Genomic DNA, 25082 nt, shown 5'->3' with positions numbered 1-25082 from the left:
CGGCAGTTCTGTGGGCGGAAACACCGTGTTAATGAGAGAGGTCAGAGGAGAATGTCCAGACTCATTCAAGCTGACAGAAAGGCCACAAATGCTCAAATAACAGCTGTTTAAAACAGTGGTGTGCAGAAGGGCATCTCTTAACGTACAACACCATGAATAATTCAGGCTGTTGTGGAGGCAAAAGGGGGTCCTACCCAGCACTAGATAGGTGTACCTAATAAAGTGAGTGTACAGTAATGTCAAATCTGAAAACATGGTCTGGAAAAGTGATAAAGAATGATGATGAAATATTACATCCATAGATAATGTAGTCCAATTGGTTCATGTTCCACGGTATTGGTGTCAATGGATCTCGTTATCCTGAAACTTTCATGATCTGAACATGGAATATTGTTAGTCAGTTTCCTTAATAAAACTATGCATTAAGAGTAATGCAACAGCTACTTATCATTTGGAGCAGTTGTATCAATTGATAGTTAGATCATTGTAATGAAATGAATAGACAGTCATCTCAGATGTAATGTGTGAATTGCGTTTTGAAATGGTAATACTTTGATGTTAAGTTGTGTCATTTTGAACAGGTGATTTTAGTTCAATGAACAAATGATCTTAGCTTTATGTGTATTGTATCCAAGCAATTGGAAAAAGTGTTAGTTTTGAAAAATGTGCATTTTGATCATCGGTTGTGAGTTTTGTGTCTGGAGTTTTGAAAAATGACATCAAGGTTCCGAAATTAGTGCCAAAGTGATTGTAAAAAACTGAAATAAGGACTAAAAACAAACAATCGGTTACCCACCCCCTACCTTTGCCTCACAAATAAGCCCAGTCTATCTATGCCCATATCCCACAGCATTCCTCTGCATGGCCTGGTACCTCCAGCAAGCCAGCATGTATCTGTGCCTCTGTCAGCCTGCATGGGTTACCAGATGCACCGGGGGGGTTCTGATTTCTCCCTCTCTCTCTTTATCTCGGCGTTTCTTCCTGTCTGTACCTTCCTATGGGTGAAGGACGGCACACTGGCCGCTTGAGTTGGCTGGTCTAACACTTGGACCCTGGCCCTGCCCTTTCTGTTGCTGTTTGTTTGGTGACTTGTTTCTGACCGCCTGATCGTGATCTTACAACGATGATAGATGGTATTCACTTCTTTTAATTGCAGCGGTTGAAAGAGGATATACTGCTTACAACTTACCCCCGCAATACAGTCTTTAGATGCTTGGATCCAATCTATACCAGGCGGCAGGCAGGGTGTCTCCCTTTTATCCCTATGATGCACTCTTTAACTGAGCTGCACTCTGGGAGCTGTTAGCTTGCTGTGGATAATGCATGCCGAGCTTATGATATGACCCACGACGCACCTTATCGCATGAAGCACCTGCGAACGAGCCTGAGACCAATGTTTGCCTGCAGTCGTCGTTGTCACTTTATATGAAGATCAAGATACCGAATATTGATTTTTTATCTTGTGTTTTTTTTCTTCCTTGCCTTCCTTCCTACTTGTGTCTTTGAAACCTGATTGATGGTTATCATATATGTGTGTGAGGGTTTTTGCCCCGTCTCTTTCTGTTTATGTGGCTCTCTCTCTCTCTCTTTTTCTATGTGAGCGTTTGCACGGTGCTGTAATGTATGTACAGTGTGTGCGGCGTGGAGACAATGTACCTGTATGTGATAATATGTCTGTGGGGCATGCTAAAATGGAAACGGTACTGTGTAGTACCACCCTGTTCTCACTGTACATACCCTACTCCCTACAGTATTTACTGTTCAAGTCTCGAGCATCAGATGACTCCTGAGCAGTTCTTCACCTCGGTGACCACAGAGACTTGTGACATCACTGTCCTCTATTTTTCTGACCTATGTTCTCCTACAGTATTATGGTTCCAGGTTGATTGATGCGGGTCGGTAGAAACCGGAAACATCCGGTTTTCAGGGATACAGTATCTTCAACCTAGCTTCCTTTTCCCCTGGAAACCGGATGTGGGGACCACACTCAGGCGTTTCCTTAACGCCTGCTATGTTAGGTTAGTCATGTCCTTAACGTCTGTCCCTCTCCCTCTTCTGTTTCAGCATGCAAAAGTTTACTAAACAAAAAATCGGATGGTGGAGTGAAGGTAAGTGAGCTGTATGGAAATTCTGTGCCTCTTCCCTTTTTCTCTGGCTTTTGAATGCTCTTTCTGTCTCTCTCCTCTCTCTCTGTCTCTCTCTCTCTCTTCTGCTCTTGCTTTTTCTCCCTCTCCCTGAGAAGTGTGTTGGCGTTAGGAGACAGATTTCCTGTGTATACTGTTGGAATGGAGAGAAAAGCGTTTTGGTCTCCCCTTCCGCAAGACATCTTAAGACATCTCACAACTCAGTGTCTGTAATGTATATAAAATGACAGACAGTTGAAATAATATTATCACTTGCTAGGTAAATATTACTTCCCTGTCCATCTCAGCTGTCCAGATTGTAAAGGGTATATAGTCTACACCCATAGTAAAGTTATGATTTGTGTGTATGTGTGTGAGTGTTTGTGTATTTCTGTGTGTGTGGATGTGTGTGACTGTGTGCAGACAGCTAGCACAGGAAGGCAAGAATGCTTTTTTTGTCCACTAGTTCCTACTGTGGGCCCCTGAGGGACCAATGAGTTGTAGCTGGCAGCTGATGGACAGTTCATTTCACCTTTGAGAATGGGAGAATGGAGTTAAAAGTCCATTTTTCTGTGCAACTAAAGAGGAACAGCGAACCTGCGTTATGGACAGGCTTTCAACAAAAAAAACGGACCTAGCTAAGCATGATCTCTTCCACCATTCCTGTGGTACAGCGAACCTCTCCTCTGATCCTAAGTGATCTGAGAGATCTCCATGTTCAACCATAGTTGGTTTTCAACAAGGAGTCAGTGCATGCAGTGAAGTGCCGTGATCGACAAAGGCCAAACAATACCCAGGTTTAAAGCAACACAACCCACCTTAACATGAAAAAGGAAAGCTGCACACCGTTATAGCACCGATGCAAATATTTATTCACCAATGTTTTCGACAGCTAAGCTGTCTTTATCAGGGTTTCATGTCAAACAACGCAGGCCACAAGTATTTCTAAACTGGGTGGTTCGAGCCCTGAATGCTGATTGGCTAACAGCCGTGGTATATCAGACCATATATCACAGGTATGACAAAGCATTTATTTTTACTGCTCTAATTACGTTGGTAACAAGTTTATAATAGCAATAAGGCACCTCAGGGGTTTGTGGTATATGGCCAATATACCAGTAGTCATTTTTCTGGGTATCTGTATTTTTGACTACTTTTACTTTTACTTTACATTCCTAAAGAAAGTAATGTACTTTTTACTCCATGCAATTTCCCTTACACCCAAAAGTACTCATTCCATTTTGAAGGCTTAGCAGGACAGGAAAATGGTCCAATTCACGCACTTATCAAGAGAACATCCCTGGTCATCCCTACTGCCTCTGATCTGGAGGACTCACTAAACACACATGCTTCATTTGTAAATTATGTTGTTGGAGTGTGCCCCTGGCTATCCGTGAATGTAAAAAAAAAACATTCAATGGTGCCGTCTGCTTTGCTTAATATAAGGAATTTGAAATTATTTATACTTTTACTTTTGATACGTAAGTATATTTAAAACCAAATACTTTTAGCTTTTTACTCAAGTAATATTTTACTGGGTGACTTTCACTTTTACTTGAGTCATTTTCTATTAAGGTATCTTTACTTTTACTCAAGTACGACAATTGGGTACTTTTTCAACCACTGCAATATCCCATGGCTAAGGGCTGTATCCAGGCACTCTGCGTTGCATCGCACATAAGAACAGCCCTTAGCCATGGTATATTGGCCATATACCACACCTCCTCGCCCCTTATTGCTTAAATATAGGTTTCCATTGGACACATGCAGGTGTTTGTAATCATGGCCGGCTGTGGCACGATATCGTTGGTCAATTTACAAATATCAACAATATATATATATATATATTAATTATATATATTATTATATATATAAATAATAAGGCATGAATGGATATCCAACGGTCATAGATGGTGACTTAACAACAACTAAGTACACCTTAAGGTTACATCACGTGCACACACACATTAAGAATTTAAGTTCCAGGAGATTTTCAAACCATTTAATTTTAGCTGGCAAAATGTGTCGAATATTAATAAGGATCTGCCCCTTTTTTTTCAATTTTCACCTAAAATGACATACCCAAATCTAAATGCCTGTAGCTCAGGCATTGAAGCAAGGATATGCATATTCTTGATACCATTTGAAAGGAAACACTGAAGTTTGTGGAAATGTGAAAGGAATGTAGAAGAATATAACACATTAGATCTGGTAAAAGAAAATGCAAAGAAAAAAACAACCGTTTTTTGTATTTTTTTTGGACCATCATCTTTGAAATGCAAGAGAAAGGCCATAATGTATTATTCCAGCCCAGGCACAATTTAGACTTTGGCCACCAGATGGCTGCAGTGTATGTGCAACGTTTTGGACTGATCCAATGAACCATTGCATTGCTGTTCAAAATGTTGTGTCAAGACTGCCCAAATGTGCCTAATTGGTTTATTAATAACTTTTGAAGTTCATAACTGTGCACTCTCCTCAAACAATAACATGGTATTCTTTCACTGCAGTAGCTACTGTAAATTGAACAGTGCAGTTAGATTAACACGAATTTAAGCTTTCTGTCAATATCAGATATGTCTATGTCCTGGGAAATGTTCATGTTCTTACAACCTCATGCTAATCGCATTAGCCTACGCTAGCTCAACCATCCCGCGAGGGACCCACCGATCCTGAAGTTAATAGATCCATATTGCTTTACAGCTATGTCATTTTGTTTTACTGGTGGGAAGCCCTCCCTCTATGTTTCCCATTTGTCCCTCTCAAAGCTCTTGTGGTGCTTTCTTTCTCTTTGGGATCTAACTGGGAGCTTTATTTGTCCTATTTTTATTGGTTCCTTTTTCCCTATGATTCCCTGTTTTTCCCCTCCTCTCTGTTGCTATCTGTTCAGAAAAGGAAGTCCAGCTCCAGTGTTTGTTTAATGGTGAGATCTGCTCTGTCTTTTCACTCTCTCTCTCTCTTTCGCTCTCGGTTGAGGTGCTAGAGGGTCTGTGGCAGTTTGTCTTGTTGGAATTCCATTGGCTCTCTCAACTCCATCCAACATCCCCCAACATTCTCACCACCAGAACCATTTCCCTTCCACAGAACCCATACCTACTGTACATGGGCTAAAACGCACATACACACTCTCACGTACTGTACATGCACACACATTAACAGATGCACACACACACACACACACACACACACACACACACACACACACACACACACACACACACACACACACACACACACACACACACACACACCATCTACATTCCCCATCAATGCTCTCCCTAGCAACCAGCCCAAGCCTACCTGCCTATGGACTAGCCTACTGTCTCCCCGCAGAGTAGGTCCCCTCACCCCTCACCTTGGCTCACAGCTCCAGGGTTGCCCAGAAGGAAGCTGTACTGTAGGTCAGTGCCAAGCCAGAAACTCTAACTCCAAACCATAGCCAAGGTCTCTCCCTCACAACCCTCCAAAGAGCAGGCATAGATGGAGTTCAAGGTTTTTTTTAGACGCTGGACATAGCCTACGGGACATTCGTTCTTTATAGGCGAGAGAACATTTAAAGCAGGCTTTTCAGGATCTGTTTGAAAATGGACTCTTTCTCTCTGAGGACCCCCCCACCCCACCACACATACTTATTACCACCACCATGGCAATGTATCCCATGGCAGCAGGCTTGGCCTAGCAACAGGAATAGGGGGCATTTGTGCCGTTGTAAATATCATTTTTTTTTATTCTTTATTTCTCAAGTCTTGGAGTATTTATTGGATCCTCATGTTTTTTTCTCCTTCAAGAGACTCTCTTTTTTCCAACTTTAGTTTTTTCTGTCTTGGTTGCCCGCAAAAGAATCTTTAGCAGCAACAACCCAGTAGAAATGAAAATGGGTGGAGACTTCACTTGTCTCTTGTGAACAATATATATTTTGGGGACACACTGAAATTGTTATCCAATCCCAGCCTCTCTGTAGTAACCCACAGGACAGGGGTAGTCAAATCCATGCCTTGAGTACCGCACTACCTCTGGTTTTATTTTCTTCCTGGTAGTTGATTGATTGATCAGTGTTACTGATTGACCAGAGATTCCAATCACCTGTTGTCCCAGGTCTGAATTAGTCCCTGATTAGAGGGGAAGGATAAAATCCGGCAGTGTTGCAGACCTTGAGTCCCAGAATTAGGTAAGGGTGTGGCACAGGAGATGTGCAGTGCATGCATGTGCAGTCACCTACTTACCTCACATGTCTCTGAGCATCATTAGGGTCCATCCCACAGCCGGGCCCCCCTCCTCTCTGGCCCCGCTGCACCACGCCAAACCAGCACTACCTCAAATCCCATGCTTACCACCTCTGCACACTCCTCACAACACCATACAACTCCATGAAAAGATATGCAATGTAGAATAGCTGTAAAAAAATACAGTAGGCTATAGTATTGGGTCAATTCCAAACCAGGAAATGTAAGCCTTTCTTATGGTCGCCTTACCGATGCACTTCTCAGTAGTTGGTATTCAGACTTACCTTATGCAGCTGCATACCGGGCTTTTCAGGCGTGGTTCCAATGCACACACTAAATACATTTAATTAAACGATTGAAAACCCTCCCACTTGGTGGCCAAAAGATTTTCTTGTGGAGTTTTCATACAATGGGTTTTCAGTACATTTATCTTAAACCATCCCATTCAATACGGTGTACCTTTAATTAGAATTTTGTCAACAGACTGACTAGAATACATGGAGAGAACAGGTTCAGAATATAGGGGTCAATGAAAAGAAAGCCATCTAAATACAGTGAACTCCAAAAGTATTGGGACAGTGACTCAGTTTTTCTGGTTTTGGCTATGTATTGCCTCACTATGGATTTGTAACGATACAATGACTATGAGGTTAAAGTGCAGACTGTCACCTTTCATTTTAGGGTATTTTAATCCATATCTGGTGAACCGTTGAACATTTTAGGGGACAAATTCACTTATATGTGTATTACAGTAGTCAAAAGTATTTGTTCCCATATTCATAGAAAGCAATGACAGCATCAAGCTTGTGACTCAACAAATTTCAACAAATACATTTGTTTGTTTTGGTTCTGTTTCAGATTATTTACTCTGATTTTGTAGACACGTTTTAGGGTTAGGAAAGTGTGAATGAATCATAAAAAACAGGTTTGTAGGGTACAATAACCAGGTTTTACGCACTAAATATATTGATGAATAAAAAATAAAGTGGTGCGATTCGTCCTGAAAGTTGTCATATTTAATCCATGAAATATTGGAAGGTAGAAAAAAGGGTACAATAAGGTGTGAATAATAGTCCTATAATTCCACCCTAATCCTCACTAATCATGGAACTGTATGACAACGTTCTAGTCGTCGTGAACTGTACGCCAGGCTCCAGGTTTAAACTTCTATGTGTGGTCTGAGTTCCATAATGATTCAAATAGGCTAATATGATCCACAAATGCTAGCGACCCTCAGGAACAACTCCACAGACGTGACAGAGGAATGGAAGGTAAACGGAATTAATGGTATGATGCAAAATGTAAGATACAAATTGAAGAAAACGAACACTAAAGTGACAGTTATACATGTATGTGGGTATTACTGAAGGTGGCTCCCGATAGTGGCTAATATTTAACATGATAAAAATTGTTAAATAAAATTGAGAAAAGGACATACAATTAAAACATTCTAAAGCGCATACATCAACTGTAACGTTAACGTTAGCTTGCTAAACAATGAACTATAATCCCAAACCATAGAGTACTAGCAATGCAAACTGATTGTCATAGCTAGCTAAAGTTAACCAAATATAGTAGGTTCAATTTTAGCTAGCAAGCCAGCCATCGAACTTCAGCTAGCTAGCTAACAGCAAGCTTTAACTCGCAATGAACACAACTTTCTGACAAAATTAGAAACGTACAGTTGAAGTCGGAAGTTTACATACACTTCGGTTGGAGTCATTAAAACTCGTTTTTCAACCATTCCACAAATTTCTTGAAAACAAGCTATAGTTTGGCAAGTCGGTTAGGACATCTACTTTGTGCATGACGCAAGTAATTTTTCCAACAATTGTTTACAGACAGATTATTTCACTTATAATTCACTGTATCACAATTCCATTGGGTCAGAAGTTTACATACAGTAAGTTGACTGTGCCTTTAAACAGCGTGGAAAATTCCAGAAAATTATGTCATGGCTTTAGAAGCTTCTGATAGGCTAATTGACATCATTTGAGTCAATTGGAGGTGTGCCTGTGGATGTATTTCAATGCCTTCACCCAGGCAGCCGAAATGAAAGAAAAACACTAACGTCATTTAGAGTGTCAAGAATGTTAATGTGCTCGCACAGAAGTGTCAATGTCTTCAGAGCAAGCTTTTCCAGACCTACAAATTCCTTGTGACTTTCAAGAGGCAGTCGTTTTATGTATTAAAGGGAAAACACTGCTGCTGAAATGTAAAGCAGTGCGTACTGTGCAGAAGACAGTATTCAACAATTGTCCCTGCAAAAACACCACCCAAACACACTGGTAGAAACACTGCAGACATGTATGTCTATGCAGACAACTCACATTTACAGTAGTCTGAAGAAGACATCTCTTACATGACAGGTTATAGAAAAGATTGGAAGCGCTGAATTATCTGTTCAGACCCCAGTCCTACCTGCCAACAGGTTATGGAAAATTTGCTCTTTTAGTTCACTACATTGCCAAAAGTATGTGGACACATGCTTTTTGAACATCTCATTCCACAATCATGGGCATTAAGAAGGAGTTGGTCCTCCCTTTGTTGCTATAATAGATTCCACTCTTCTGGGAAGGCTTTCCACTAGATGTTGGAACATTGCTGCGGGGATTTGCTTCCATTCAGCCACAAGAGCATTAGTGAGGTCGGCCACTGATGTTGGGTGATTAGGCCTGGCTTGCAGACGGCGTTCCAATTCATCCCAAAGGTGTTTGATGGGGTTGAGGGCATGGCTCTTTGCAGGCCAGTCAAGGTATTCCACATCGATCTTGACAAACCATTTCTGTATGGACCTTGCTTTGTGCACAGGGGAATTGTCATGGTGAAACAGGAAAGGGCCTTCCCCACAAAGTTGGAAGCACAGAATCATCTAAAATGTCATTGTAGTTAAGATTTCCCTGAAACTAAAGGACCTAGCCCAAACCATGAAAAACAGCCCCAGACCATTATTCCTCCTCCACCAAACTTTACAGTTGGCACTATGCATTGGGGCAGGTAGCGTTCTCCTGGCATCCACCAAACCCAATTATCGTACTTTTTGGAGAAATGTAATCTGGTCTGATGAAACAAAAATAGAACTGTTTTGCCATAATGACCATCGTTATGTTTGGAGGAAAAAAGGGGAGGCTTGCAGGCTGAAGAACACCATCCCAACCGTGAAGCACGGGGGTAGCAGCAACATGTTGTGGGGGTGCTTTGCTGCAGGAGGGACTGGTGCACTTCACAAAATAGATGGCATCGTGAGGTAGGAAAATTATGTGGATATATTGAAGCAACATCTCAAGACATCAGTCAGGAAGTTAAAGCTTGGTCGTAAATGGGTCTTCCAAATGGACAAGGACCCCAAGCATACTTCCAAAGTTGTGGCAAAATGGCTTAAGGACAACACAGTCAAGGTATTGGAGTGGCCATCACAAAGCCCTGACCTCAATCCTATAGAACATTTGTGTGCAGAACTGAAAAGCAAGGAGACCTACAAACCTGACTGTTACACCAGCTCTGTCAGGAAGAATGGGCCAAAATTCACCCAACTTATTGTGGGAAACTTGTGGAAGGCTACCCGAAACGTATGACCCAAGTTAAACAGTTTAAAGGCAATGCTACCAAATACTAATTGAGTGTATGTAAACTTCTGACCCACTGGGAATGTGATGAAGGAAGTAAAAGCAGAAATAAATCATTCTCGCTACTATTATTCTGACATTTCACATTCATAAAATAAAGTGGTAATCCTATCTGACCTAAAACAGGGTATTTTTACTAGGATTAAATGTCAGGAATTGTGAAAAACTGAGTTTAAATGTATTTGGCTTAGGTGTATGTAAACCTCTGACTTCAACTGTATAATATCAAACAGTAACTAGACTCTTACCCGTATACATGGATGAAATCTTCACGGCAGACTGCAACCTCTTTCATTAAATAAGATGTCCTGTGTCCTTTCCGTTTTGTATGTACAGCTTGCTTGGCCCATTGTTGTTTTGTCAAGTCACTCTGGTTCACACTGACCGTGTGCAATGCCATAACAAACATCTTAAGCTTTAGCCCCCACACAAACTCTGACCATTTTACTCGCCCTAGCAGGGCTGTTTTCATGTTATCCAGAGCGTAACTGTGCTCCTGGCAACAATTTAATTACGGCTATATTCAACCGGTGTTGAAACTCATCTCTCGGCATGTCCAGCCCACTCATTATCTCAGCCAATCATGGCTAACGGAAAGGTTGCTGTCTTTTTCTGTGGCTTAACCAACTAGGCTCCTAATTTAACAATTGTATTCATATTTACAGATGGCATTAAAGTTTGTTATTAAGGCATATGAAAGTTCACATGTTCGAGAAGGCATTTCTGCCAAAAAACGCATTTTGATTAAACAACTTTTTTTAACATTCAAACGACTCTCCTGTGAAGTTGTGACTTGCGACATATGCCTAGTTTCCTGTTCAGTTTCTGGGGAATATGAGCATTGTGCACCAGTGAGCACGTCAGAGAGTGTCAAAAGGCTACACTGTCATTTTGTCACCATTAAGTATTTCAGTACCAGTTGAAAATTGAACAGCATATTGCTGTTAACCTTTTATTGACGGAACACACTTCTCTACACATTTCAACACCTCTCATGAATTCCTAAAGAACCTCTCTGTTAAACGGATAGTTGCGAATTTAGTGACAGTGCCTTCAGAAAGTATTCATACTCCTTGACTTATTCCACATTTTGTTGTGTTTCAGACAGAATTCAAAATGGATTACATGTATTTGTTTCGCTCACCCATTTACACACATGTACAGTACAATAACCCATAATGAAAACATAGTGAAAACATGTTTCTAGAAATGTTTGCAAATGTATTGATAATGAAATACAGAAATATCTCATCTACATAAGTATTCACACCCCTGAGTCAAGGGTGTGAATCACCTTTGGCAGAGATTACAGCCGTGAGTCTGTCTCGGTAAGTCTCTAAGAACTTTGCAAGTTAGTTGTTGATCATTGCTAGACATTTTCAAGTCTTGCCATAGATTTCCAAGATGATTTAATTCAGCTCTAACTAGGCCATTCAGGAACATTCAACGTTGTCTGGGTAAGCAACTCCAGTGTAGATTTGGCCTTGTGTTGTAGGTTATTGTCCTGTTGAAAGGTGAATTTGTCTCCCAGTGTCTGTTGGAAAGCAGACTAAACCAGGTTTTCCTCTAGGATTTTGCCTGTGCTTAGCTCATTTTATCCTAAAAAAACTCCTTAGTCCTTGCCCATGACAAGCATACCGATAACATTACATTTACATTACATTTAAGTCATTTAGCAGACGCTCTTATCCAGAGCGACTTACAAATTGGTGCATTCACCTTATGATATCCAGTGGAACAACCACTTTACAATAGTGCATCTAAATCTTTTAAGGGGGGGGTTAGAAGGATTACTTTATCCTATCCTAGGTATTCCTTAAAGAGGTGGGGTTTCAGGTGTCTCCGGAAGGTGGTGATTGACTCCGCTGTCCTGGCGTCTTGAGGGAGCTTGTTCCACCATTGGGGTGCCAGAGCAGCGAACAGTTTTGACTGGGCTGAGCGGGAACTGTGCTTCCTCAGAGGTAGGGGGGCCAGCAGTCCAGAGGTGGATGAACGCAGTGCCCTTGTTTGGGTGTAGGGCCTGATCAGAGCCTGAAGGTATGGAGGTGCCGTTCCCTTCACAGCTCTGTAGGCAATCACCATGGTCTTGTAGCGGATGCGAGCTTCAACTGGAAGCCAGTGGAGAGAGCGGAAGAGCGGGGTGACGTGAGAGAATTTGGGAAGGTTGAACACCAGACGGGCTGCGGCGTTCTGGATGAGTTGTAGGGGTTTAATGGCACAGGCAGGGAGCCCAGCCAACATCGAGTTGCAGTAATCCAGACGGGAGATGACAAGTGCCTGGATTAGGACCTGCGCCGCTTCCTGTGTGAGGCAGGGTCGTACTCTGCGAATGTTGTAGAGCATGAACATACACGATCGGGTCACCGCCTTGATGTTAGTGGAGAACGACAGGGTGTTGTCCAGGATCACGCCAAGGTTCTTAGCACTCTGGGAGGAGGACACAAGGGAGTTGTCAACCGTGATGGCGAGATCATGGAACGGGCAGTCCTTCCCCGGGAGGAAGAGCAGCTCCGTCTTGCCGAGGTTCAGCTTGAGGTGGTGATCCGTCATCCACACTGATATGATGCATGATGCAGCCACCCCAATGCCTGAAAATATGAAGAGTGGTACTCAGTGATGTGTTGCGTTGGATTTGCCCCAAACAAAACACTGTCTTCAGGACATAAAGTTAATTTCTTTCCCACATGTTTTGCCGTTTTACTTTAGTGCCTAATTTCTTTCCCACATTCTTTGCAGTTTTACATTAGTGCCTAAACAGGATGCATGTTTTGGAATATTTTTTATTCTGTACAGGCTTCCTTCTTTTGTCTCTGTTGTTTAGGTTAGTATTGTGGAATAACTACAATGTTGTTGATAAATCCTCGTGGTTTTCTCATATCACAGTCATTAAACTCTGTAACTGTTTTAAAGTGGCTATTGGCCTCATGGTGAAATTCCCTGAGCAGTTTCCTCTCCGGCAACTGAGTTAGGAAGGAGGCCTGTATCTTTGTAGTGACTGGGTATATTGATACACCATCCAAAATGTAATTAATAACTTCACCACCCACCAAGGGACATTTAATTTACCTATCTACCAATAGGTGCCCTTCTTTTATAGGCATTGGAAAGCTTCCCTGGTCTTTGTGGTTGAATCTGTGATTGAAATTCACTTGTATGTGTGGGGTACGGAGATAAGGTAGTAATTAAAAAATAATGTTAAACACTATTATTGCACACAGAGTGAGTCCATGCAACTTATTATGTGACTCGTTACGCACATTTTTACTCCTGAACTTATTTTGGATCGACATAAGGGGTTGAATTATTGACTCAAGACATTTCAGCTTTTCATTTTTAATTAGTTTGTAAAAATGTCTAAAAGCATAATTCCACTTTGACATTACGGGGTATTGTCTGTTGGCCAGTGACACAAGATATCAATTTAATCCATTTTAAATCCAGGCCTTAACACAACTAAATGTGTAAAAAGCCAAGGGGTATGAATACTTTCTGAAGGCTTCTTTGCCTTGAAGTTATTTTAGTCTAGTGTTGTTTCTTTACGCAACAGTCAGGCTGTGGAGTTGTTGGCAAGAGGCTTTAATTGATCCATGTCTTCTTCTCTATGCAACTTACTCTTACTCTCCAGATCCATACATTCTCCATTTGGGAGAAACAACAACCTTCTCATCAAGGCCTTTCACTGCATGCACAGACTCGGACGCCACCAGTATCTTATTCTTCATTCCTCAACCAGATTCTGTAGCCATTCCATATTGGCTATCTTGTTGTCTCTTTGGAGTCCATAGACGTTAAGTGTTCATTCTGATCTGACTCCACAAGGTGGCGCAGACTATGTGCTTTTCCTCAGGAACTGTGGCTTCTTTACCCCAGCAGGTACCAATCAATATTGAGGTTGAAGTGTTGGGGCCTGTCTGGTTCTACTCTCAGTCCTTAGTTATTATTACAGTGTTGTTATTCCTGTGTATTTGGAAATGTTAATATCCACAAAGACTGCAGACACTAATGCAGCAAGACATCACTCAAGAGGTAGACACAGACGTAAAACCACTTAAATACACCCAGATAAAAGACCTCCACACAGGCAGCCGAAATGAAAGAAAAACACTAACGTTATTTAGAGTGTCAAGAATGTTCATGTGCTCGCACAGAAGTGTCAATGTCTTCAGAGCGAGCTTTTCTAGACCTACAAATTCCTTGTGACTTTCAAGAGGCAGTCGTTTTATGTATTAAAGGGAAAACACTGCTGCTGAAATGTAAAGCAGTGCGTACTGTGCAGAAGACAGTATTCAACAATTGTCCCTGCAAAAACACCACCCAAACACACTGGTAGAAACACTGCATACATGTATGTCTATGCAGACAACTCACATTTACAGTAGCCTGAAGAAGACATCTCTTACATGACAGGTTATAGAAAAGATTGGAAGCGCTGAATTATCTGTTCAGGCCTCAGTCCTACCTGCCAACAGGTTATGGAAAATGTGCTCTTTTAGTACACTACATTGCCAAAAGTATGTGGACACATGCTTTTTGAACATCTCATTCCACAATCATGGGCATTAAGAAGGAGTTGGTCCTCCATTTGTTGCTATAATAGATTCCACCCTTCTGGGAAGGCTTTCCACTAGATGTTGGAACATTGCTGCGGGGATTTGCTTCCATTCAGCCACAAGAGCATTAGTGAGGTCGGCCACTGATGTTGGGTGATTAGGCCTGGCTTGCAGACGGCGTTCCAATTCATCCCAAAGGTGTTTGATGGGGTTGAGGGCAGGGCTCTTTGCAGACCAGTCAAGGTATTCCACATCGATCTTGACAAACCATTTCTGTATGGACCTCGCTTTGTGCACAGGGGAATTGTCATGCTGAAACAGGAAAGGGCCTTCCCCACAAAGTTGGAAGCACAGAATCATCTAAAATGTCATTGTAGTTAAGATTTCCCTGAAACTAAAGGACCTAGCCCAAACCATGAAAAACGGCCCCAGACCATTATTCCTCCTCCACCAAACTTTACAGTTGGCACTATGCATTGGGGCAGGTAACGTTCTCCTGGCATCCACCAAACCCATATTCGTCCATTGGTCTGGCAGATGGTGAAGTGTGATTCATCACTCCAGAGAACGTGTTTCCACTGCTCCAGAGTCCAATGGCAGCGAGCTTTACAACACTCCAGCTGCTTGGCATTGCGCAGGGTGATCTTAGGCTTGTGTGCGGCTGCTCAGCCATGGAAACCCATTTCATGAAGCTCCTGGCGAACAGTTCTTGTGCTGATGTTGCTTCCAGAGGCAGTTTGGAACCCGGTAGTGGGTGTTGCAACACAGGACAGACGATTTTTACGCGCTGAGCGCTTCAGCACTCGGCGGTCCCGTTCTGTGAGCTTGTGTGGTCTACCACTTCGCAGCTGAGCCGTTGTTGCTCCTAGATGCTTCCACTTCACAATAATAGCACTTACAGTTGACCAGGCAGCTCTAGCAGGGCAGAAATTTGACAAACTGACTGACTTGTTGGAAAGGTGGCATCCTATGACGGTGCCACGTTGAAAGTCACTGAGCTCTTCAGTAAGGCCATTCTACTGCCAATCTTTGTCTTTGGAGATTGCATGGCTGTGTGCTCAATATTATACACCTGTCAGCAACGAGTGTGGCTGAAATAGCCAAATCCACTAATTTGAAGGGGTGTCCACATACTTTTCTATATATAGTGAATTGCTCCAGTAGTTACCTCAAGGAGAAAGCTTGGACTTCTATGTCAAAGATAATTATACTAAAACACTATAGTAAATATTGCAGTATACAACAGTCTGCAAAACTATACTACAGCCCTGCATGAGCATGAATTTTAACCCCGAGCTATACACATGCCCGCTCTGTTCAGGCCCTACCCTTCCCAGGACCGATTACTTCTGCCAAATGTAAGGCTCTGTCCTGCCCAAAACCCCAAATAACTTTCTTCCATTAGTAAATCCATGAACTGCTCCTCTCTCCTCTCTGTCTGCTTCTCTCTCGCTCCTGCATGCTGTTCGCTTTGCACGCGCTCTGCTCATGGTGGCTCTGAGTCTGCGAGTAACCATAGCAACGGCTTCGCTTGGGATGCTCTTCTCAATGACTAGACATTAGAGAGCAGTTATCTGTTAGCTACTTTTCCTCACTCTAAACTCCGACAAAACTCAAGGAACATTATTGTTTTCGGTGAAATAATCTCTCCCGTCTTATATTTGATGAGGTTGAAGCACTTCTGACACCATGTTATGATCTTAGTCAGATACAGTTGAAGTCGGAAGTTTACATACACTTAGGTTGGAGTCATTAAAACTCATTTTTCAACCACTCCACAAATTTCTTGTTAACAAACTATAGTTTTGGCAAGTCGGTTAGGACATCTACTTTGTGCATAACACAAGTAATTTTTCCAACAATTGTTTACAGACAGATTATTTCACTTATAATTCACTGTATCACAATTCCAGTGGGTCAGAAGTTTATATACACTAAGTTGACTGTGCCTTTAAACAGCTTGGAAAATTCCAGAAAATGATGTCATGGCATTTAGAAGCTTCTGATAGGCTAATTGACATCATTTGAGTCAATTGGAGGTGTACCTGTGGATGTATTTCAAGGCCTACCTTCAAACTCAGTGCCTCTTTGCTTGACATCATGGGAAAATCAAAAGAAATCAGCCAAGACCTCAGAGAAAAAAATGGTAGTCCTCCACACGTCTGGTTCATCCTTGGGAGCAATTTCCAAATGCCTGAAGGTACCATGTTCATCTACAAACAATAGTACGCAAGTATAAACACCATGGGACCATGCAGCCGTCATACCGCTCAGGAAGGAGATGCATTCTGTCTCCTAGAGATGGGAAATTATGTGGATATATTGAAACAACATCTCAAGACATCAGTCAGGAAGTTAAAGCTTGGTCGTAAATGGGTCTTCCAAATGGACAATGACCCCAAGCATACTTCCAAAGTTGTGGCAAAATGGCTTAAGGACAACACTGTCAAGGTATTGGAGTGGCCATCACAAAGCCCCGACCTTAATCCCATAGAAAATTTGTGGGAAGAACTGAAAAAGCTTGTGCAAGCAAGGAGGCCTACAAACCTGACTCAGTTACACCAGCTCTGTCAGGAGGAATGGGCCAAAATTCACCCAATTTGTTGTGGGAAGCTTGTGGAAGGCTACCCGAAACGTTTGACCCAAGTTAAACAATTTAAAGGCAATGCTACCAAATACTAATTGAGTGTATGTAAACTTCTGACCCACTGGGAATGTGATGAAGGAAATAAAAGCTGAAATAAATTATTCTCTCTACTAATATTCTGACATTTCACATTCTTAAAATAAAGTGGTGATCTTAACTGACCTAAAACAGGGAACTTTTACTGGGATTAAATGTCAGGAATTGTGAAATACTGAGTTTAAATGTATTTGGCTAAGGTGTATGTAAACTTCCGACTTCAACTGTATGTCTGTACTATGCAGCAGATCACGAGCAAATGGCTCAGCTTAAAATGATTAGTGATCAATTTAGTGATTCCCAGGCCTTGCCCGTACCCTATTGATTGATGAAAAAACAAGCTCTACCCGAGCATAACCTGATGTATAATGTCGAGGCCCGTCGGGCTCGGGTCAGGTAGCAGCGCTCTACAGTATACGACAATCCGCAAAAACACTACATTAATTATTACTATTATAAACTGGGTGGTTCGAGCCCTGAATGCTGATTGTCCGACCGCCGTGATATATCATACTGTATACCAATGGTATGACAAAGCATTTATTTTTACTGCTCTAATTACGTTGGTAACCAGTTTACAGTAGCAATAAGGCACCTCTGGGGTTGTGGTATATGGCAAATATACCACGGCTAAAGGCTGTATCCAGGTACTCTGCGTTGCGTCGTGGCTAAGAACAGCCGTTAGCCGTGGTATATTGGCCATATACCACACCCCCGTGGGCCTTATTGCTTAAGTATATACTAGTTTTTTTTTACTACAGTATTTATACTATAGTTAGCTATAAATTCTACAATATACTACAGTAAATACTACAGTGAATTCTAGAGTAAAGTCCACAAAAACACTACAGTGAATATTATAGTATGTATACCGTAGTATACTATAGTCATTTTTTATGTGGGCACTCTGTAGAAGTCATTTTGTGGTGTTGTTTTTTTTTGTCCCAGCCGCAGACAAACAACAGTAAAAACAGTGTAGTGAGCAGTACCAGCAGCACCAAAGACAGCAGCATATCATCTTCAGCACCAATGGTATCTCATCTATACTTGGTTTCTCTCATTGTTGCATTACTCACCCTTTTCCATTGAATTAGTCCCTAAGTTTCTGTTCAGTTCTTGCTTTTGCCATCCGTTTGTCTCATCCCCTCTTCATTGACTCTCCCTGTTCTTTTTCTCTCCCTTTCTTCCACCCTCTCCTCTTCACCTCCATTTTGAGAAAAGTGTGATGTTGACAATGGTTTTGATGATTTTAAACTGAACAACTGGTTTGTGCCTGTGACCCTCTCCCACTAGGCTCCTGTTTTACCCAGACTTACTCTCTTGTCATGCACAGACATGCATGATAATGCTCAACAAGATACACACAAATAATGGTATTTTGCACATTTTAAATGTTTAAGGGTAATAGATTCACAATGCCACAATTGAATATTCCTAGGGGTCCCTCTTTGGCATTTGTATTTCTCCCCTCTTGATAAAGCTGGTGATTTGACATACTACACAGTTACAGTAGCTCAATTGGGGTTCATATGAAAAACAATTAATGTGATACCAATTTCAAAACAATTCAAAAGCTCATTAAAACCATGGGTGAAACAGGATCCAGCAATGTCAGGAAGCAGAGATAGCCCATTTGTATGGAAGATGCAGTCCCTCTATGTAAGTGTATCTCCTTGTGAAGGGCAAAAAGACAACAGGCGCCATGTCAAAAGAACACATCTCATCTGAAGTGAAATTGAATCTCCCTTTCCAGTGATCTCAATGGTATAGTCCTGTCTATGGCCCTTGGCCCTGTTAACAGAACGCATAGCGCCAGGGGAAGCGAAGAGCTGTGGTGAAAAGCCTAGAAGCATGTATAGTGGTGTCTATCAGAAAGACTACTGAGCTGCAGTGACCTGAGAGAGACATGAAACCTGTATGAGGGACAGAATCCTAACCTGGGTGTTTGGCAATGCAAGAAATGTACTGTAAGCGACTGTATGTGGTTGGATTACTTTGCTGTGGTCAGTGTTAACCTCTATGGGCTAGGTGGGACGCTAGCGTCCCCCCCGTGGTGCACTCCATCAACAGCAGGTGCATTTCAAGAGCGGCAAATTTGAAACCAAATAAATGTCAAAATTCAAATTTTTCAAACATACAACTATCTTACACCCTTTGAAAGATAAACATCTCCTTAATCTAACCACGTTGTCCGATTTCAAAAAGGTTTTACGGCGAAAGCATAAAGTTAGATTATGTTAGGAGAGTACATTGACAATAGCTGTGTGTAATGTTTTGTCAATTCAAAGACAGGGTCACCAAAACCATAAAACCAGCTAAAATGATGCACTAACCTTTTACAATCTCCATCAGATGACACTCCTAGGACATTATGTTAGACAATGCATGCATTTTTAGTTCTATCAAGTTCATATTTATATCCAAAAACAGCGTTTTACTATGGCATTGATGTTGAGGAAATCGTTTCCCTCCAATAACCGGCAGTCAAGTCAGCACCACAAATTAAATAATTAAAATTAGAAAACATTGGTAAAATATTATATTGTCATTTAAAGAATTATAGATTTACATCTCTTGAACGCAATCAACTTGCCAGATTTAAAAATAACCTTACTGGGAAATCACACTTTGCAATAATCTGAGCACTGCGCCCAGAAAAATACGCGTTGCGATACAGACTAGCCGCCATGTTGGGAGATCTAAAATCAAAAATACTATGTAAATAATCCATTACCTTTGATTCTCTTCATCAGATGTCACTTCCAGGTATCACAGGTCCATAACGAATGTAGTTTTGTTCAAAAAAGCTCATCATTTATGTCCAAAAATCTCCGTCTTGTTAGCACATGATCTAAGCCCGCCGGACTTCACTTCATGAACGAGGGGAAAAATATATATTTACGTTCGTTCAAACATGTCAAACGTTGTATAGCATAAATCATTAGGGCCTTTTTTAACCAGAACATGAATAATATTCAAGGTGGACGAATGCATTCTCTTTTATAACGTATTGGAACGAGGGTACCCAACATGAACTTGCGCGCCAGAGTCTAATCGGCCATCACCGTTCCATGGCTCTTGTTCGGTCAGATCTCACAGTAAAAGACTCAAAACACTTTGTAAAGGCTGGTGACATCTAGTGTAAGCAATAGGAAGTGCCAAAACATTAATCAACCCCTGTGTGTTTCAATGGCATAGGCTTAAAGGTAATTCAACACATCAGGTATCCACTTCCTGTCAGAAAATGTCTCAGGGTTTTGCCTGCCAAATGAGTTCTGTTATACTCACAGACACCATTCAAACAGTTTTAGAAACTTTAGGGTGTTTTCTATCCATATATAATAAGTATATGCATATATATTTTATCCAGCCGTGAAAATACTGCCCCCTAGCCCCAACAGGTTAAAGGATGGTTTGTCTCTCTGGGTCAGCGCTCAGTTGATCTGACAGTGGTTCCAAGGCAGTGCTGCCTAACCTATATCAGTCTCCTAGCTTTTTCTAATCAGCTACAATACATCAACTTGCTGAAGGGCAGAGCGTCAGACCCTGTGGTAGCATTTAAACGGATAGTGTAACATTTTGGCAAATTAAGACTTTGATTTCCTCATGGATACCGTTTTTATGTCTCTGTGTGGCTTAATTGCCAAAATGTTGCACTATCCCTTTAAGCTAATGGCTAATGTTATCCGAAGGACTGCATCTTCATGTGTGTAGGTGGTTTTGTTCAGGTGGAGTCCGTAGACCAGTGTCCTGTGGGAGGGTCCATGTTTGTGCTACTGTTTGTTGGTGTGGGTGGGACAGTGCCTTGGGGTTGTCTGTGTCGCAGTATTTTAAGCTGCTAGGCGCTTTTGCGATGAGTGTTGCCATGGTTACCGGCTACAACAGCAGGGTCAAGGTTGGGATGAGGGAGGTGGGGGGGGGGTGTTGATGGGTGGACAGCTGATCCCATCTCACAGCCAAACCCCATCATCCTCATTTCAGACTCTCTGTGTGTTCTTTCTCCTCTGTTGCTTCATCCTCTATGTCTGGTAGCTACATCGATAAGGGACATTAGTTCGTAGCTCCTTCCTCTAGTGGAATGGAGTAGTGTGGCTCTTTGTAGTGTCTCCTAATTCTCAAACCCCCATCCTGTCTCATTTCCCCCCCCGTGACGGCGCCCATCTGCTGCCTTTGTGCTGTGGCTCTTGTGCTTGGCTATGTGTGTGTGTTTACATGCATCGTGCGTGTGGACTGTGTGTATACCACACACTCTGGGCCTTCCCTGGTGTCCCCCGCATGTTAAACTTTCTCCTGCTTCCCTAGGAACCACAGACCACTGTTGTGCACAACCCAGCTGACGGCACCAAGGTAAGCCGCTACTGTACCTCTTTAATCCAACGGAGTCGCTGTGGGCTAATGCTAATGCTAAAATACCTTAGAGTGGCTAGAGCTCTACTAAGATACCTTAGAGCGATGCTAACACCATGTACACTTAAACACTCCACATCTACTGACAGTCACGCTAACTTCGTCTCGCTAACCCTCAAAACACTCACAAGCCACACCTGCTGCGAGAGTCCCTCACTCGCCCAAACCACACTGGCTCAGCCACCAGAAAGCCACATACACAGTACACGCAGCCTTTAACACACACCGTTTGTACCCCACATCATCAAAAGGCTGTGTTTGGTGTGGATCCTCGTGCGCTTGCCCTCCTGTCTGCCTGGCTGGTTTGTGCAGGGTTTGTGTTCCTCTGAGGGAGCGTCCGTCTGACCTTCCGTCTGTCCGTACACCTGGGGAAGGCCTCACCCAAGTCAGCTCTCACCACACAGACTAACGCTGTTTCCTGCTGCTATATCACTTTCTCTCATTTACTCCTTCTCTCTGTCCTCCATGTTTCTGTCCATCACTCTTCTCCGCTACAGGGCTCCACAGAGAGCTGTAACACCACAGAAGAGGAGGATGTGAAAAGTAGAAAAGGTACATGTCAAACTTTCACTTACTCTGCATGTTTTCTCACTTCTTGTATCTATATATCTGTCTGCGCAGGTGTTTGTCAGAAAGACAGAGCTAGAATGCAAGATTGGACAGTTTATTAGGTACACTCATCTAGTACTGGGTCGAACCCCCCTTTGCCTCCATGACGGCCTGAATTCTCTGGGGAATGGAAACGTTGCTCAATTGGTATCAAGGGACCTAACGTGTGCCAGAGAAAAATCCCCCACGCCATTAACCATCGACACGATTCTTGCCATTCTCCTTCGACCTCTCATCAATGAGCTGTTTTCGCCCACAGGACTGCCGCTGACTGGATGTTTTTGGTTTGTCACAACATTCTCGGTAAACCCTAGACACTGTCGTGCGTAAAAAAGCCCAGGAGGCCGCCTGGCCATTTCTGAGATACTGGAACCGGCACGACCGGCATCGACAATCATACCACTCTCTAAGTCGCTTAGGTCACCCGTTTTGCCCATTCTAACGTTCAGTCGAACAGCAACTGAATGCCAAGATGCCTGTCTGCCTGCTTTATATAGCAAGCCACGGCCACGTGACTCACTGTCTGTAGGAGCGAACCATTTTCGTGAACGGGGTGGTGTACCTAAAAAAAACTGCCCACAGAGTGTAGATTATACATATGTTTTAAAAAGCTGTAGTTATATGACAACTGGGGTTACAAAATGATCATTCATGTGCTCCCTTGTTGTCGATCCTTCTCTTTCATTTCTTTAGAAAGAGAATAGATCACGATCAAGGCCAGAGAAGCCTATGATGGCCTGAGTTAACTGTCAGGCTGGTGTCTGGGCCTGTGAACATCTGGGAGATGTAGACTGTAGCTGAGGATATATGTCTGGAGAGGGAATGATGAAGCACTGACATATCGGAGAACAGCTTTTGCTCTGGTCTTTACCGGCATCTACAGCTGCTGCGGAGAAGTCAAAGAAGTAGTTTAGTAGTTTGAAGGCTTGTATTCCTACGGAGTGAAAAGAAAATGTCTTGCTGAGAATGAAAAACTTGCACAGTAGCCTATGCTTTGTAGCCTGTGAGAGACAGAGCTGAATACTGAGCGGTCTAGCTGTGGACGTAGACTATGCTTTGTCTGAACAAACTAATAGACTAGCACATGAAGGCCTTATATGCCTTGGTTTTCCCCTCAAATCCCTAGTCTTTAGATAGTCTCCCCATTCTTGGTCTCACAGCTCCCCTGGGCTTAAAGAGTTGGCACTCCACCACTTAAACCTGTGTGTGTATTTCTCGTCAAAACTGCGTTGTTTAAAATGGGGGGCAAGCGGAGCGTGAGCGACATGGCTTCATCTGGGAAACGAGCCTGTCCACTCAGTGCAGCGCAGACGGGGCCTCACTGCACAGCTCACCCAGGGAAAACCTGGCTTTTACGATGGCACTCTCGTGTCATGTTGTCAGGGAAACATAGCAACACTCTCTAAGACCGGCAGGCTCTCTGGCACTGACGTTACAGTGCCGACGAGCGAAAAAGGCCCCACATTCTAAGAGAGGGTGAACATTTTTCCCAACACAGAGGCCTCTTCAGGCCTTAAACACACAGACAGACGCACAAAAACACATAGACATGGGAACCGGTGGAATCGTCAACCTCATACAGTGTATTTCCGGAGACCTAGTTTACAGTATGTTGTAGTAGAGAAAAGAGAAGCATTGCCAGAAGGTTGGAGGGACAGATTGGAACCCTCGTCTCCTCCACAGTGGAGCTATATGATGGGTCTCTGTGACAAACAGCACCGATGTAGTCTCACAAAGAGGGCTTTGACTGGGACGTGGATACTGGCCAAGTGGCTCTACAGTACACACTCTCCTCCGTCAATTAGAGGACATCGGCATAACTGGAATGCAAAATGGGGACGGAACTAGATATTGAAAATGTAACAGTGTGTATTGTATTTTGATTGTGAGGTGTATAGTGTGGTCTCACTCCCCTGTTTTTCTGGCTAGTTGTGATGGGCTGGGATTATATTGTGTCTCACTGTGTGTGTCTCTCTGTGTACGGTGGTGGTGGGATATATAATGTGTGGTGTGTTTTGTTAGTGTATGGTCGGGTTGGGGGTGTAGTGTTTTGTCTTGGCAAAATAGTAGTGTGTACAGAACTGTGTCTGATCCTCCTCTCTCTCTGGCGTGTGTGTTGCGGTGGGGGCAGTGTCTGCGTGCGGGTCTAGCGCGGACAGCGCAATGGTCAGCCAGTGCAGTGCCAGTGAGGAACAGAGCCAGCCCCCTCACTGCCTACCCACCTGTAAGTCAGCAGCAGTATCACCCCTCACCTCTCAACTCTGACCTTGGTGTCCTTTCCCCCCTTTGAACTCATTTATATTGTCCCCCTAAGACTGTCCCCATAATATTGTTGCCCTAGGGCTGTCTGTCCCCATAATACTGTACCATTTAAGATTCCCCATAATGCTGTGCAATTTAAGATTTCCCCCATAATAGTGTTCCTCCAAGACTCTTCCTGTATTACTATTCTGTATTACTGTTAGGGGCTGGATTCAATCCGTAGCGCTGAAGTTCCACGTTGACATTTAAAGGTGTTGGATTCTAACTTCAAATATACTTATTAATTTTACCATACTAGAACTTATTGATTACTTTACATGTATAATGAATGTATATGTTGGGGTCAATGGAGGATGGATAAGAACTAGGTGTATGGAAAGTTACTGAGTGGGGAAGGGGGAGTGCAGAACGTTTACATTCTGTCAAAACATGTTATTGTTAAATCTCATGGCTCCTAAAGAGGGAGGCAAAGGGCAACAGTCTGGTTTCAGTCACTGATAAGGTAGGACAGCCGTGGATTAGGGAGGAGCGAGGAATTCGGGCCCAAGGTCAGGTCTGATGACGTGAGAAGGAACAGTCCTATCCCACGCACATATATT

At 42.7% G+C, this 25082-nt stretch overlaps 1 protein-coding gene across 18 annotated transcripts in view; it reads left to right on the top strand.

Annotated features, from left to right (window-relative positions):
- Window positions 1–25082, top strand: part of LOC106606853 (calcium/calmodulin-dependent protein kinase type II subunit gamma) — a 133836-nt gene that overhangs the window by 88088 nt on the left and 20666 nt on the right. For 2 of the 18 annotated variants that reach the window (XM_014203247.2, XM_014203253.2), the window contains 5 exons: window positions 2065–2108; window positions 18154–18237; window positions 21508–21552; window positions 22110–22164; window positions 24353–24445. In XM_014203247.2, coding sequence (XP_014058722.1) covers window positions 2065–2108; window positions 18154–18237; window positions 21508–21552; window positions 22110–22164; window positions 24353–24445 — 321 coding nt within the window. Of the gene's footprint in view, window positions 1–2064; window positions 2109–5013; window positions 5047–18153; window positions 18238–21507; window positions 21553–22109; window positions 22165–24352; window positions 24446–25082 lie in introns of all 18 variants that reach the window. The other 16 variants (XM_045720770.1, XM_045720780.1, XM_014203250.2 and 13 more) reach the window with 10 other exon arrangements.

This window comes from Salmo salar, chromosome ssa01 (genome assembly GCF_905237065.1).
Source record: "Salmo salar chromosome ssa01, Ssal_v3.1, whole genome shotgun sequence".
Classification (NCBI taxonomy): domain Eukaryota; kingdom Metazoa; phylum Chordata; class Actinopteri; order Salmoniformes; family Salmonidae; genus Salmo; species Salmo salar.
This window is presented reverse-complemented; position numbering and strand designations above follow the sequence as displayed.